Source organism: Anabas testudineus, chromosome 18, assembly GCF_900324465.2.
Source record: "Anabas testudineus chromosome 18, fAnaTes1.2, whole genome shotgun sequence".
Classification (NCBI taxonomy): Eukaryota; Metazoa; Chordata; class Actinopteri; order Anabantiformes; family Anabantidae; genus Anabas; species Anabas testudineus.
This window is the reverse complement of record NC_046627.1, coordinates 30457594-30474793: the sequence shown is the minus strand read 5'-3', so window position 1 is coordinate 30474793 and position 17200 is coordinate 30457594. Positions and strand designations below refer to the sequence as shown.

Sequence of the window (17200 nt, the reverse complement as noted above, 5' to 3'; positions counted from 1 at the left end):
TGCTGGATTCACTTCAACACTAAAGCTCAAAGAGGGGCTGATTCTGAAGTTGGGTCAGAAACACAGAGTTTGTTTTTACCAGAGCAGTTCCCACTTAATGTTTTTGTTGTTACTTTCTTTTGCTTTTGTCGTGCCTGTTTTGTTTGTTTTTTCCCCTCTTCTCGTTGGTTCCCAGCGTCCCCTGTATTTTGGGCCGGGTTGTAATAAAACCCTTCTTCCCTTCTCCCCTCTTTGAAGTGTTAAATGTTTCACACTTGCTCAGTGTTCTTTCAACCCCGTATGGAGTTAAAAATTAACACTGACTAACACTGAGCGAGTGTGGACAAAATTTAACAACAGTGTTAGTGTTTGAATTTAACACTAAGTAGTGTTGATTTTCTAACGTCAACACAAGTGTTGAATATTATCAACACTACTTAGTGTTAATTTTGTGACACCAATACAGCCACCCCACATGCCTATCAGTTACAAAATAATACAATACAACAATGTACACAAAAATATTTTGTATTTAAACAGCTAGGTACACAACAACTGAACTTGTAACGGGGGTTAAATAAAATTACAGCATGGGACAGTGTATATTTTGTCATCATTGCCATGTGAAAATTGCCTACCGTAAGGTCTGTAGTACACCAGGTCATCAACACAGATCAGGCTGAAGGTGTCTGTTTGGTCCTCAATAATAAAGGCATTGAAATGACTGCTGACATCAATGTCATATCAAATCTAACATAGTTTTTTATTATTATGTTTTTTATTTGTTATTTTAGCGGCTAGAATAAATCTACACAGCTGACTACAGTTAAATGAAAAGTTACCCAAGTACATGTAACGGAGTAAATGTAGTACCACCTCATTACTACCCCGCCATAAGTGTGTTTCATGTTTGGTCTGGAAAATTCCAGTGTGCCTCAGTGTCGCCATTCTCTTTAATACGAAGCGAGGCTAAAGGCTGCTAGTGTTAAGTGTGGCTAGCGAAGCTATTGCTAAACCGGAGGCTTCTCCACCATCCACTACCTAAAGTTCTGTATAAGTAACAAGGAGTTATCTATGTATTTTACTACCATTTTTAACCGACTCTTAAAGCCGTTATATATCTTAAAGCACACTCACCTATTCTCTGTCCCTGCCTTCGGCTCCTTTTCTCGTAGCTTCCAAGTTCACCAAAGCTTCTGCATTTGCAAGTGAAGAACAGAAAACTTGTTTAAAACTGGCCGATAATGACATAAAAATTAAATTCCTCCGACTGTCACACGAACGATATGCTAAATTAACTTTAGTAATGAGACTGACTTAATGTTACTTCACTTAGTTCAAGCTAGCAAGTTCAAAAAAACTGTTTAAAGTGGTATGTGAATCTTACAGATAGTGTGTTTTTATGAAATTAATTAACGCACAAAAACACTCACAACTGCTTTGTCTTGCAGTTAAATTAGGAATAATAAGAATTTACATGATTCAATTCAATTGAACTTTATTTGTTCCTATAAGGGCATTGGCACAATGCAGTAAAAGTATTTATTATCATTACTGCTATTTGGTCAAAAGGTCAAAAGGCAAAGCCTTAGTGGTAAAGCACATACAGACATTTGGTTCTGACACTATGATATAAGCATATCTTTTCACCATAAAAGCACTAACAATGAACCAAGCAGCGTGAGTGCAGCGAAAACTCTTACAGTATATTCTGAATGGTTTACAGTGAATTAAATGCACATGCACGTGGTTCACATTTTGTTGTGCAATGACAACGTAAAGCATTAGAGACACCAGAAATAACAATGTTGATAATAGGCTTTGACACAACTGTAACTCTGTTTATTGTGAAACTGCTTTTCAGCTGTTTTTGTATAGTGCCAATTCACAACAGTAGTTATCTCAAGGCTCTTTACAGAGTAAGGTTTAAGACCTTACATAGAATAATTATACAAAAAAATGATACAGAAAACCCAACAATCCCATTTGAGCAGGCTTTAGCCTCTAGGTGCGAGAAACCACAGATCTGCTGTTTACCTTGACAAATCATTGCACTAGGGAACTCTAACAGTAAGTGATAAAAGCTGATGGTAACTGAATTGATACATTTGCCCAACATTTGTATTTGAATATATTTTATAAACTCAGATTTGATGTCATTATCCTCTTTATTATTCGTCACAGTTGTGATAACTTAGCATTTGTTGGTGTCGGTTTTTGTTTAACATTTTTTGCCAAAGTTGCAATAATCTGCCCCCACATCTCCTGGAGGAAATAACCTGGAACCTTCTGGGTGAACTCAGATATCCTGTCAAGAAAACTAAATTGAATACAAATGAGAGTTCAAAGGCATTCAGAGCTTTATTTTTCAACTTGTCCCTCACCTGATGAAGTAGCAACTTGGGAAACAAACCATCATGCCTCAATTAAGGAGACAAGTTAGTGTTCTAATTGTATTGAATTTACTTTACATATTTCACAGTACATTCCTCCAACTTTGTTTTTTATTTTATAATGCATCATTGTGCTTGTGCAGCATGTAAATGTGTTTACAGGTTGAAAATTTGAAATCAGTGTAAAACACACGCAGTTAACAGTTTAAAGGAGTTCTGTAAGTTCTGTTTGGTGTTGTTGTAGGGTAATAAAATGCTAATTACATAGTAATGAACAGCTAGTAAAAAAGGTATCGGGAGATGTGTGCGCTTGACATAACTTCAATAGCGAAGAACCTCCACCAACCAACAGGTTCATTCACAAAATAAGGGCATTAGAAAATGATCTAGCTTTCAGGGCCTACTGCATGATAACATCAGGTTCAATGTTAAAGAGCAGGTCATCGTTGTTCCTCCTGACTTCAAGTAGTAGGGCTGTCTCTTCCTGCAGTGCCCCCTGCAGGTCAGCTGTAGTCATCAGAGGTCTGCCATTCAGTTTGACAATAATGTCCCCATGTTTGATACCACCTCTGCAACCAGAAAGAAATGAAGAAGTACTTGTAGATATTCAATAACAAGCAAACTACATACTGTTGTTTGAAGAATAAATGGAAAAATGAAACCTACTTCTGAGCAGGTGAGTGAGGAACAACCTGATGTACATAAATTCCACTGGTAACATCAGGGAAGTCTGGGTTCTGCTGTTTCAGCTCTTCAATTAACCTGGTACAAATACATACATACCCTCTATTAAAAATAAGTCTTCTCTGCACTTAAAAAATATTGCACTTATGAAACTGAAACAGGTCTGTTTAAAGCACTTTAAGTGCCAAATAACTAAATGTAATTAAAATAGTTTGACACAGTACAGCTGTTACTGTGAAAAAATGTTCTGAGGTGGGCATTGGTGTTGGTAAATTGTAAGATGCTTTGACAAAATCCAACATGTATGGACAACATCATAAGTTACCGTCACATTTCTATTTACCAACATAAAAATAATAGTAATTCGTTCAGACTTACTCTGGTTTGATGGTCAACATCCTTATTCCAATGAACCGCTTCTTCATAGACCGCACATCTGAAAGAGACTGTGGTTAGTCACTGTATGTGTGTTTCATCACTGTCAAGCCTCTACTTTCCCTGTCAGTTCAAGGTGGGAGACTATGACATGAAATAAATCAGTATAAACCTCACTCAGATATTAAAAATGTTTTACATAAACTTTTATCCTAAAAGTGGTTTGTTATCTAAATGAGATGACAAGGGTTGAAAGATTAAACTTTGGTCAACTACAGATCTTATTTCCTACAATCCAAAATGCCTGTGAATTAAACTGGTCGTTTTTTCTTTAAAATAACAAACCTGTACCATTTGACTTTGGTACCTTATTTAAGTAATGTGTCACCCTTATAAAAATATTCCATTGCACTTACAGTGTGCAACAGTGCATTTGGCTAGGACCAGTGTCACTACTGGTAACAAGAGACTAAAACTGGACCCTACAGATAAGAACTTGACATGGCCGTAGGAGGACCTATCAGCAGGACCTGTGTCTGCTCCTTTGTGTAAGAAGAACCAGGATGCACACTGCCATCACTGCCCAGCACACACGGATGAGAGCAGGTTCACCCTGAGCACATGTGACTAACATGAAAGGGTCTAGGCTAAAGAATGTTATACTGTCTGCAACATCATTGACGCAACATCATTGACCATGACCAGTTTTGTGGTGGGTCAGTGATGGTCTGTGGAGGCATATTCATGGAGGAATACACAGAACTCTACAGGCTAAATAACAGCAACATAAGTGTTATTAAGTATCTGATGAAATCCATTGTCAGACCCTTCAATGGTGCAGGGGGTCCTGGGTTTCTCTTGGTCTGTGTGTGGTATGTGTTGAGAGTATGCAGGTGGGTCCTGAAGGATAAAGGAGATTATACCATGGACTTTCCCCCTGAACCCTAAATCCAACAGAACACCTTTGGGACATTATGTTTCTCTCATTGTCTATCCAACACCTCAAGCTGTCCGGAAGATCAGTGATGTCCTTGTCTATACCTGGGAGGGGACACCATCTGTTGTCTCATTAGGAGCATGCATGTAAATGATGTACTCTTAATCCTGACTGAAAATCTTTGTACAGGTTCATTCTGAGCAGATGGTCACAGAGCATTTTAGAGATAAAGGGCAGATTGAATATTGTCTATAATTAGCTAAACCCCCTGAGTCAAGAGTGGACTTTTTGAGTAGAGGTTTGACTACAGCAACCTTAAGCCTGTGGTATGTAGCCTCTTACAAAAGGCAGATTGATCTGATCTCACATGGAAAAGTTAAACATCTTTAAGCAATCGGAATGGTTTATATTTATTATTTATTGAAATGAAGTCTGCATGATCTACATGGAAGAAGCAGTCTACAAGTACAAGTGAGTCTTAGGGTATTTTCACACCTTAGACTTGGAGCATTTTTCACACAGAGAAAAAACCTAGTATACCAAATGCTTATTGTTACGTTACATTGCCTGCAGAATCATGAGACCTGGTGTCGGCGAGGCACTTCACCTTCTCACGTATCCACGTTTGTTCGCGATTAATCAGACAGCAGGCTTTTGGTGGACAAATGATAATGAAATGAAGTGCTAGACACTACCCGAAGTCCTCAAATCATGCGATCCATAGCGTTCGGTCCCATTTTGGTTCAGAATGCTTTCTCACCAAAGGGCCACACTAGTGTTCGCCAGACATTGCGTATCCTAGCAACCACCGTGCAAGTACCACACGATAAAGAGAAGATAAACTTGAGTTTTATTCAAACAAAATGAAGCCTGTAGATGTGAAAGCACTCCTACAAATTAATTGTTGTACATGCCAATCCAACAATGCTGGTTGCAGAGAGGATCTTACAATATTTGCTCTAATAGTTCTGTTTTATGTGTAAAGAAATGTATGAAGTCATTCAAGAGTGAAGGGGATACTAGGCTATGACTCTGTACACAACTTAGTGCATTTGCTTTGGTCCGAATCAGTGGATAAGTTTGTAATCTTGGAGCGTTTCCTCTTTGGTTCTGTTTCAAAAAACAAGCACGATTATAATGAAACAAAGTAACAACGAAAAACCACGGCTGTAACACAGGCAAAATACAAACTAACAAGTAAACTAGACATACAAAGTAACAACAAAAATAGCTGCTCGAACACAGGCAAAAAAACAGTTAACATACAAATCAACAAAACAACGTGACAAACGAAAGTCACTGGAAAAGGCAGGAAACTCATAAACGGGAGGGAACAAAGTCCGAAAAACAGAGGCAAAGTCCAGAGTGAAACAAATGATGAATGAACAAAAGAACAAACCATGTGTGGAGGAGTGTAATCCTGTGGTATGAGGTCCAGAGCAAACTGTGTACCTGACACATTTATTCAAACTATTTATTCAATCATCATACGCTGTTTTGATAATGAAATGAAAACCTTATAAACTGGAATTGACAAGAACAAGTAATGTGCTTCTATCTAATGTGCTCTCTTCACTTCTCAACTAAAGTCACTGTGAGTAAACACTGACTTATGAGGTAGTCAGTCATCGGTCAACAGGGGTCACTCTGTCAAATGCATGCTTTGAAGAATTAAGCTAATCATCAAAAGTTAATGATAATATATATGTGATATATGCCTAAAAAGGGCTTCACACTCACCTTTGTTATGCTTACCAAGGGAGTCATTGAGGAAGCGAGTGATCCTGTCGGAGGGAATGGCAAATGATATTCCAGCTGCAACCTTAAGAGTGTTGATGCCGATCACTTCTCCATCCTCAAATAAAATAGCATGGCAACATTAAAAAACAAATTTCATTTTCTAGGCAAACTAGTGAGTTAAAAGAAAGTAAAGAGTTTCAGTTTACTATCATTTGGAAAGAGAGCACAAGGAACCTTTGTGTCTGCCAATGCAAAGCGAGCACTTCCACAAATATAGTCTAGCTTTTACGAGAAGACCTAAGCACAGAAAGGCATTTCATAGCAGCCATGAAAGTCATGTAAATCAGAAGCTTACCAAATTGACAAGAGGTCCCCCTGAATTCCCATACTAAGAAGGAGAAAAAAAAATCAATTCCTTACTATTTCACATTTTTGCACTAACAACAAATTTCACTAAGAGCACGTTTTCTGGATGGCTGTAGTCTCACATTGATAATAGCATCAGTTTGGATGTAATCCATGTCAGAATCCCTGAGGCCTAGTTCCTTGCCATCTCTCTGGGTGGTGCTGACAATACCAGTTGTGACTGTGTTCTGGAGGGCAAAGGGGCTCCCGATTGCAACGACAAACTCCCCAGGCCTCAGGTCTGCACTGTGGCCCAGTAACAGTACAGGCAGCTTCATCTGGAGGGAGGTAGACAAAGTGGACCAGGGTAAGATTCAGTGTATTAGGATTTAGAATATTTGAGGAACCACAATACAACAATTTAACTACATATAACCTGCTTTGTACTATAGACCTGGACTGACAAAAACCTTTTTAAATTAAATGTGGCTATCAATGAATAATGATGAATAATCCCACATCACAAACAGGAAGTGCCAAGCCATTAAATAAAAAATGGGTTTCATTCTTTTAGGATTATGTGATTTTGGTTTCAGTTAAAAAGTATTCATAGGCAAGTTTATCCAGTGTAAATGTAGCACTGGTATGGACTAGTTTGAACCCCTAGGTTGTTTATTGATAACTCTGAAGTAACCTTTAATGTAACTCTGTGTGCTTTTTATAGCTGGATGGTTTCCATAAGAGTTCTTATCTACAACAGTGTCGGCCAATTGTAAAGTGTTACACTAACCTAACTAGAAGTTTTCTCTGCTGAAGTACAAAAATATGATATTGGCTATACGAAGTTTAGTTTTCATTTTATCTGTGTCACGTTTATCCTAATCCTACCACTTTTGCCAATACTATTGACCATAGTATTCTCCTTCACAGACTAGAAAATGTTGTTGGAAATAAGGGAACAGCCCTCTCCTGGCTTAGGTCTTATTTGACTGATCGTTATCAGTATGTAGATCTAAATGGCGATTACTCCACATGCTCTCCAGTGGAGTTTGGTGTTCCACAGGGTTCAGTTTTAGGCCCCCTGCTTTTTTCCCTCTACATGCTTCCTCTGGGCAACATTATCCGTAAGCATGGTATTAACTTTCATTGTTATCCTGACGACACACAGTTATATGTTTCATCAAAACCAGATGAGATCAAACTGCTTAATAAAGTTGAGCAATGTGTAAAGGATATACGAGACTGGATGCTAATTAACTTCCTTCTGCTAAATCCTGATAAGACAGAAGTACTAGTTATAGGATCATCTGCAGCTAGAAGCAAGATGTTAGACCACACCGTAACTCTAGATGGCCTTTCCGTTACATCTAGTGCAACAGTCAAAGACCTTGGTGTGATTCTAGATTCCAGTCTTTCATTTGAAGCTCATGTAGATAATATCACCAGGACAGCTTTCTTTCACCTCAGAAATATTGCCAAGATTAGGAATATTTTGTCACTAAGTGATGCAGAAAAATTAGTCCATCACCTCTAGGTTGGACTACTGTAATGCCTTACTGTCTGGCTGTTCAACCAGGTGCATAAACAAGCTTCAGTTAGTTCAGAATGCAGCAGCGAGAGTCCTCACTCGAACCAGAAGATACGATCACATCTCGCCTATCTTATCTACACTTCATTGGCTCCCCGTGAAATTTCGCATTGATTTTAAAATTCTACTTTTGACATTTAAAGCATTAAATGGTCTTGCGCCGCAGTATCTAAGTGAACTGCTAGTGTCTTATGATCCACCACGCCTACTTCGCTCAAAGGATGCTGGCTGCCTGTCAGTACCTCGTATCCTAAGAACTACAGCTGGGGGCAGAGCTTTTTCTTACAAAGCTCCAAAGTTATGGAATAGCCTTCCAAATAGCGTTCGGGACTCAGACACAGTCTCAGTGTTTAAGTCTAGGCTGAAAACCTACCTATTTAGTTAAGCATTTGAGTAAATAGATCTGGGAAGGACTCATGGACGTAGAGCATTATGGTGAACTGGTATGTTTAGATGCTGTCTTCCCAACTCTCACTGATCACTTGGGTTTGTTGATGGTGAAGTGTTTGGTTGCTCTACATCCCAGGGAGCCCTCATGTCTGTGTTTCCTTCTGAACCCACCCTTTTAGTTAGGCTGTCATAATTAGTCCTGCCGGAGTCCCTGCTGCACTACACTAAATATACATTCACCTCAAACTTTATCTGACTGTGAATACAACTAACTGCAATCTCTCCTCTTCTCTCTCTTTCCCTCTCCCTCTCTCTTTTCCCTCTTCCTGTCTCTCTGTCGAGCTACACGTCATTCCACCCTTTGCCCTCTGGACCTGTCTGACTCGTCCTGATGCCCAACTTCTGGCTGGAGATCTCGTCGCCTGGATCCACCGTTTGCCCTTTGGGATGCGTTTGGAGACTGGATTGGTCACAAGCTACTATGATGTCGGTCCCGGCCTCGGCGGACGTCGGTAGCTGTTTCTTGGAGGTCTCGACTCAACGCTCGATAGTCAAGGAATGGAACAAGTCTGCCTGCAATTAACTAACTGGACTCCATATTAACTTAAAAGACATTAATTGTTATACTGGACTGCCTGCTGCCTACACAGCATGTAATCACCCATATGAGGATGGGTTCCCTGTTGAGTCTGGTTCCTCTCAAGGTTTCTTCCTGTTGCCTTCTCAGGGAGTTTTTCCTTGCCACTGTCGCCCTCGGCTTGCTCATCAGGGACAATCAGATTATTATGACTCATACACATACACTGTTCATGTACTGTTCTTTGGTTGTGTAAAGCTGCTTTGTGACAATGTCAATTGTAAAAAGCGCTCTACAAATAAAATTGAATTGAATTGAATTGAGTTAAGATGAAGGGAGGAAAAGAAAATCTGAGTGAAAACACGTGGTGATCACACAAATGGCGTGAGATTGAAGAAATGAGCTGAAACTGAACCATTTAGAATTTCTTGCTGTGAGCCAAGTAGTGCTCAAACCAGCAAACACATATTTTGTTTAGAGAGGCACGTCCAAGATCTGGCTGAATTTGGAGAAAATATGTATGAAATAATGCACCAAGCATCTAGAGTATTTCCATTTTAATGTAGCAGCCACCAGCTGTTTTAAGAAGATACTACAGAACACACAGTATGTGATACCATTATACAATGTGAAAATATTTTTAGAACTTTTGACACCTATGCACCTGAAAATGTCTGAACAAGGCAGCTGCCTGCCTAAGGCTTGTCAACTCACCTTTGGGTTGATTTTGATGGTAGCAATGTCTGATTTTTTGTCAATGTCTCTGATGCTGGCTTCATACACATCACCGTTATGAATCTGGACCTTGAGTCAAGAATGCAATAAAGAAGAAATTAAGAATGTTTAAAATGTAACATATGCCATAGCATAGTATTATGTGTATTATATACCTATTGCTACAACCTCCTTTTAGGAGACTAGAGTCTCTGTACTAGACCATACATGTACTGAACTTGTAGTTGCACCATTAGGCCGTTGATTTACAGGCTGCATTGTGTGCAAAAAATGAACTTCTTCACATTTCTCACACATTATCTGATAGCATTAGTAAGGTGGAAGACCGAAACCATAGGGGAACAGAGTGCATATGACATTCAGCAAAGGTCCCCATCCAGACTCTACAGACTTATAGAATCAGACTCTACAGACTTGATAATTCACTCAGCTCTACTATGCATCTCCTTAACCATTTATTGCTGTTTTTACATTTCTATGTATATCTAGACAAATGAGATAGATGATGCCACATGTGTTGGTAACTGTATTACACTTTCAGAGATAGTCAGGCTTGCGGTTTTTAGTCTTTTTTGCTAAGCTAGACTAACCATGTCAAGACTCTAGCTCTGTCCCTAACATGAGATATGAGACAGAGCAGAGAGTGAGAGCATCGCACTAGTGGAAAGGAAGAAAACTAATGGATACTTCACAAAATGTTGAAATATTACTTTAAGAACCTCCTGGTGGTCTTATTTGTGTGGAGGACAGGGTAAGCAGGAGTACTGTGACTGGTCTGTGGCTACATAGACCCATAAGCAGCAAAGTGTGACATGCAGTGTGTTCTAACACCTGTTGAGCATTACATTTCCCCCTGTCCACCACAACAATAACACCAGTTGGGGGTGGGTGACTGGTGTGTATTTAACTACAATTTGCTTTAGTTGAAAAGATTGAGAATAGGACACATCAAAAAGACAAATAATCACGGTGGCAAATCAGGATTTGTACCTTGAGTTGCTGATGACCGGACAATGGAGTGGTGCTGGAGACTACATGGGCATTGGTAACAATCAGTCCGTTGTCTGACATCACAAACCCAGATCCACTAGACAGAGGGATGTTCCGGCCAAAGAGAGGATGCCTTTGGTGTAAGAAAAAAACACTTAATTCTGTTAGCTGGCTCAAGCCTGTGACCTGATGTCAGTGTCTGCAACCTTCAGAACTGAGCAACGGTCCTGACACGGGTTTGTGGTGAGGAGTAAGAAGATTGAGGGTGGTGCAGAGTAAGTCACTTACAGTGTTGCCAGTGAAGTTCTTGTAGCTACATAAAGAATTACCCTGTATCTCAAATGAACTCACAGGGTATTCTGAGTTCAGTAGTTTCCCTTTTTTAAGGAAAATAAAAAGAGAAGCTTTGTGATAAAATTAAAGAAATACCTCTGTCTGCATCATCAGCCACAAAGAAGTAAGATATTAGCCAGAGATGTGCTAGAGCAGCTGCATGAAGCCGCGCATAAGGCTCTGTGCATAGAATTTAGCAACAGATTAGTCCACGGATGTGTCTGACAGTGCTCAGCTGTTCAACATGAAGAAGAATGAGTTTTGTAAAGGTGTCACACCTTTTAGGACCAATAGAAGAGGGGAGGACATCTAGCTGGCCATAAAAGAAATGTTAATGACAAGAGGACTTGAGCTGAAACAACTGATTTCCACAACCACAAATGGAGTCCCTGTCATAGTAGGGAGAGAGGAGCTGTGGCAAGAATCAAAGGGATGATAATCCCAAGCTCCCAAGCTTGTACTGTGCTCCAGCCTGTCAGATAGTATGCTGAGATGATGGACACAATGATAATAATGATTAACTTTCTGTGGGCATCCTCATCTCTTCAACATCAGGGAATTGCTCAGAGAAGAGGATGCAAATGCTGTCGACCTCCTGTTGCATAATATCATGATATGTTTCATTAAAGGCAAAGTGTTGTGTTGTGCTTTCAGAGAAGAACAATGTGTGTTACCTTTGTTGCTGTGTTGGGATCCGAGCAACAATGATTTTCACATACGTTTTATGTTAAATACGTGTTTATATCATGTGTGGTGCTATGGTTTGCTGCTTCTTATCACTGATAATGAAAAATGTTTTAAAGGTGACTTTAAAGGCGGAACTTGAGTGAACAGCTTTTAGTCAACAGGGGGAAAGAGTACCTGGAAAGAAATGAATTTCTAATTCCAGCGGTTTTACAAAAAATCAACGTTAAATGTTACAAGGTTATCCAAAATGTCATAATAAATCAAAATGACAAGATTGTTGGCTTAGTGCTGCATTGATTTTATTGTAAATTAGGACCAACATATGCTGTACTGTATATTAGCACTGGATGAGTCCTAATCTTCTGCACTGTCCTGTGGCTGTGGGACACACATACATCATTCCACAATCTTACTTTGTGTTGACTTTTTGTTAACTTAAAAGTTCAAACTCCAAACTGAGCTGACATCAGTTGGTGTAACAGGGTGACCTTATTGTCAGTGGTATGGTTCTCATTAAAATAAACTATACAGAGTCATCTAGATTCAGCTGTGAACTTCCTGACAGAGGCACCTTTACTGGAAGCGAATTCATAGAAGATGCCTCCAGCCAAACCATCTTTGTTCTGCCTCATCCCAAGATGACAGTAACAAATTTTAATCAAATCTTGAGAAAGACTCTTTAGAGTAACTAATAACTGAAGTGATGTCTGGTGGTGGTGTCAGTTTCAGTTTTCAGTGGTTATCAGTTGTTTTCATACCCATAGTTCAATGGGAACTATGGGTATGAATATTAATTACCATCATAATTTGGCAGCATCTAAACAGCATCTACACAAAGTAATTTGAAAGAGACTCCAGTTTGTTTCAAACCAAGTATCAAGGCTATGGTCAGTTGTTACTTTTTTATAACTTAAGTTACGATCTTTTACATAATCCTATCCAACTCTGTCTTTGTACCTAACTCCAACCTTGAGGTCTTACAGTCTTACAGTCTATGTAGTTTTTACACCTAAATTCAACAAAGTTTTAGCTCTGTGTTGTATTGTACCAATGACAACAGAAGTCTGACATGTGATGACTACCCTTTGTACCTGTTGTTAGAGCAGGTAGAAATTACCCACAGTAGTAAGATGTATGTATAGGCTGTATCATACTTTATTATTCCCTTTGGGAAATGTGTATTAAGAATGGATAATGGATAGCCTGATAATATTCAAATGATGTGCCAGTAATACAGTCCTGACAACATATAGCCAGTACCTGAGGAAGAGCTCGATGTGGACCACAGCAGGAGCGATTTTCTCCACCACGTCAGCTATGAAGTTGAACTTGTTTCGGGGACTGATGGCATGAAAAGAACCTATACTGGCAAGAAAAATTGGATATTTTAATAATATGTAGAAATCACTGACATCAACTATTGTTACACTAGTCAAACCAGGAAGTTAGACATGGATATCTCTCTCAGATTTAACAGACTGAATTAAAGGGATGTGACAGTTGAATGACTTGAGACATAAGTTAAAATAGAACATTAAAGTTTTGGAATTTGACATTAAATGACAGACGTTTTTTCTGTTTCAGTGTGTTTCACCGGTTAGACACAAGACAGAGGACTAATATCAAATGTCCTGTTAGCCTACAGTGCAGCCTACCAATAATAACCAATAATAATACAATATAAACTAATTGGATGAATTGTTCACTTGTGGACAGAAGCTTGATTTTTAAACATGTGAGCCAAAAACTGTAAGACTGGAACCACTGACAATGATCCACTACACAGTAGAATTCAGATTTTTATTGAGAACAACCATACAAAAATCCTCATAGTGATAGTGGAAAAAGTATGTGAACCCTAATAATTAATAACTGCCACTGTAGACGTAACTCACATCTTTTACTGCTTAATCATTACTGAACAAGGTCTGTAAAATCAGATGTTACCTCTTTACACTAGCATCACATCCTATCTATATTATTATGTTTTATTAATATTTATTATTTTGACAAGGCTGTGATGAATGAAAGAAACCCTGAATAAGGCAGTACAGCTTCTAATAACTAGCAACTGGTGGTGGCTGTCTGTGGCAAACATGACAGGCTTCTTACTAATTTAGCAGATTTATTTTCCAACAGACACAAACACAACGCATAGACTCACATGCATTACATACTTGAACATCCGCGGAAACACTAGATCACAGCTAAAGACTGAAATAATCTTTGGTATTAACCGTGAACCTCATTCATGCCAACTCTGGGAGGTGTAGAAATATGCTGCTCTGGACATCTATTTGAAAATGTTAGAATTAGCACTCATCAACATGCTGGTGGCTCAAACAGATCCCTGCTCTACTGACTGCGACAGAGGATCAGTTACATCTGAAATACACATCCCAATTAAAGATTTTAACAGGAAGTTCCTGTTTTCCCCTGTTTAATTTCCCTTTGATCACAACCCCTTTATCTTGTCTGGGCTTAAAGGGTATGTGGTTGGCTCACACACACACACACACACACACACACACACACACACACACACACACACACACACACACACACACACACACACACACACACACACACACACCATGTCGTCAACGGAGCATTACATCCTCATAGGCGTGGTAAACTAAGAATATATGGGTGATTAACCCTCAAGTCCCAAATCCCTCATCACTAGCGCTAAATCAGTCTTCTTTCTTCTTTTCTGTTGCACAAAATCACCAATTCATTTTAGCCTCAGTAAAGTTTTTGTCTAAAAGCAAAAATAGGCTTAAATGTATGGCTCTGTATGGGTGGCTCTGTTGTTAGTGTGAGAACCCAAAATGATTATGAGCTCAATAAATATATTTGTGGTGTCGCTATTACCCATATGTCGTCCAATAGCCTGCTCAGAATTAATACAAATAGAATTCCATAGAATTCTATACACTGTGCCACACTGTGGCAATCTAACCTGGCTGTACACTGCCCCAAGCACCCCTCTGAACATCCACATACATTTTAGTTTTCTGCCACAGTAAGTGATGTAAATGATTCAAACTCTGTACAGGTCAGTGTTTTCTGTATGTCTTATGGAAGTGCTCTGCTGCCTTGTTAATAGAACTATTTGCTTAACTGAGGAATTTCAAAAAAGTAGTTATTACTAGAAACTTTTCATAGCAGATTTATTGGTAATGAAGCAGGCATTGAAAAGTTTAGTCTGGTCTAGAGGATACTGTGTGTTATATACCACTGTCAGTTTTTGGGATTCCGCTGACATTTTACTGGCCTGTGGCCAATAATAATAGTATGTTACTTGTGTTTCACTGTATATACCACTTCTTAACTGCTCCATTCTCTTACAGGAGTCTTGTATCATATTTTTCTGAAAGAAATATTTAAACTACATACTGTGTCTTAAACATGATTATGATACTATACAAACCATGAGGGGATTACCCATTACATCAACTAGCAATAATAATATGTGCCAGATGTGTTTAGAAATTTAGATTAAAGAGGCAAACCATTATCTTTTGTTGGGGAACAACAAAGATAATGCAGAATGTAGCAGTCTAAATTTATAAAGCAGCTCCAACAGAACTGGATCAAAAATGCAATGACCTCACAGTTACCTCCCTTTACAGGAAACCAATCCAACTGTTTTTCTGACCACACCGGAGTCCTGAGACTGAATCTCCTTTTAAAACAGCGCAACTCTTCTCTGAAAAAACATGCTATGTGTGCCAAACCACAACACATAAGCTCTGTGTTTGGGTGGAGGGACCATCTGAGCAGGTCTGCACAACAGCATAGCAGCCTTTTTACTGGAGGTGTGGTTAATTCCCTGTGTCCGCTCTGTTCCAAAAAACTGGGTCAAGTCTGCTTGAACGTGCTGTGAAACATACGCCAGCCCCCAACTGGTGTTTATTGGTGCTGTGAAACTCTGGAGCCCGAGCCTTATTAATGTGGAGACAGTTGGGAAACTCTTTAAAGCAGCTTCCTGTGGTGGGTTTTTGGGCCAGGCTGCACCCTACTGGTGAGCCAACAGACTGATGATGGATGTTCATTGTTGACATTAGAAGCAACAACTGAGAAAACAGTCTCACCACATGTGCCGTCGAGTAACTGCTCTGCTTTCCACCAAAACACATCATCTTCATCAGCACATTTTGTCCAGTTGGCAGAAATAAAGTTATGTTAAACTCTTTATCTTTACATTTCCAAAGGGAGATGCTTCATTTCAGGGAGTAGATTTTCTAGGTAATAAATAATAACCTCATCCCCTCCCCAGCCTGTAAATGTCAGAGGAACTGTATCAAGCAAACTCTGGTTCAAATGCTTCAGACTTTCATAAACCAAACTTTTAACAATGTAGTGTGAGGGTGTGTTTTATCACATGAACATGACAAAGAGGATTATGTTGCTTATAAACTGCACTGTCCAACCTCAGAAATCAGACGAGGTCTGGAAGTCTAACATGATCTTCACCTGTGCGTAAATCGTACCTGTGCTCGTTTCACAGGCTCCTCTCTGGATCTGGGTGATGCCAGCCTGTCCCTGGTACACGGAGTTCCTGCTGGCCGCCTTCAGCTCACACACATTACTGTAGGTTTTCCCGTCGCTGCCACAAACCTTGTAGCTCAGCTTGCACTGACAGAATCCTTTAGGGAACCGTTTCCCCGCCGGTTGTTTGCACTCCAGTCCGTCCCCGCACGGCAGATCGTCCTTGCGGCCGCAGGGATCCCCTTCCCCCTGGGCACAGACCAGGCAGCAGCTGCAGTGGTCCGGCACGTAGCCTCCGGGGCAGCTGGGGCTCGGACAGGAATTCACATCGCACCGTGCTGGACACACGGCTTTCGGCTCAGTGCAGGCAGACTGCTTGAGGTACAGGAACACAGCTACACACAGGAGAACGTGCATTTTAAATAGGATCTGGAGCTGATGTAAACTAAAGAGAGGTGGAGAAGATCGTGTGCCGTGGCCCCTCACTGCTCACCACTGTCAGGAGGATGAACAGACATAGATGGAAATCCAAATCCCCAAGACGCACGGAACACATCAGAACTATGTCCCAGGCTTAGGACTTGTGTAATGAAAATGATCAATAGACTGTTTCCGGACCTGGTTGAGGCTGAGAGGCTCCTCTGGAGTTTCCTGTTCTTTTCCTCGAGCAGACAGTAAACACAGTAGACACTGGTTTGTGAGACCGGCCGGGCAGACAGTGGGAGATCTGGAGAGGCGGAGCACAGATGTTGCTGCGACTGTAAAGTCCCATCCTACCTCAAACTTCAGCCCCCAACACAACACTGTGACCATTTGACTTTTTCAAATTTCATTTATTCTAAAAATTGTGTGTTTCTAATGTTTTGACTCATTAAAAATTAGAAAAATGAGAAAATTAAAACATTAGAAACAAATGACAGGAGCTGACCAGCTGCTCACAACAGGGTAAAATG

General features: G+C 39.9%; 1 protein-coding gene across 1 annotated transcript; it reads right to left on the bottom strand.

Moving 5' to 3' along the window:
- Positions 1 to 2315: 2315 nt before the first annotated feature.
- htra3b (HtrA serine peptidase 3b) lies at positions 2316 to 16958 on the bottom strand. The gene is made up of 11 exons (XM_026353527.1): positions 16741 to 16958; positions 16250 to 16642; positions 13014 to 13113; positions 10734 to 10866; positions 9723 to 9812; positions 6597 to 6791; positions 6464 to 6496; positions 6109 to 6223; positions 3435 to 3492; positions 3039 to 3134; positions 2316 to 2941 (listed from the first exon to the last, which is right to left on the bottom strand). Exons 1-11 carry the CDS (start codon positions 16763 to 16765, stop codon positions 2773 to 2775), a joined length of 1407 nt encoding a protein of 468 aa, XP_026209312.1. The 5' UTR covers positions 16766 to 16958; the 3' UTR covers positions 2316 to 2772.
- Between the last annotated feature and the right edge of the window lie 242 nt (positions 16959 to 17200).

Excerpts from the sequence above, each read along its gene's own strand:
- htra3b (XM_026353527.1), bottom strand. The coding sequence starts at position 16,765 with ATGTCTGTTCATCCTCCTGACAGTG. Across the intron at positions 13,114-16,249 it reads AGCCTGTGAAACGAGCACAG|GTTCTTTTCATGCCATCAGT; the intron begins GTACGATTTACG and ends TTGCCAGTATAG. Across the intron at positions 10,867-13,013 it reads CACATCGAGCTCTTCCTCAG|GCATCCTCTCTTTGGCCGGA; the intron begins GTACTGGCTATA and ends CTTACACCAAAG.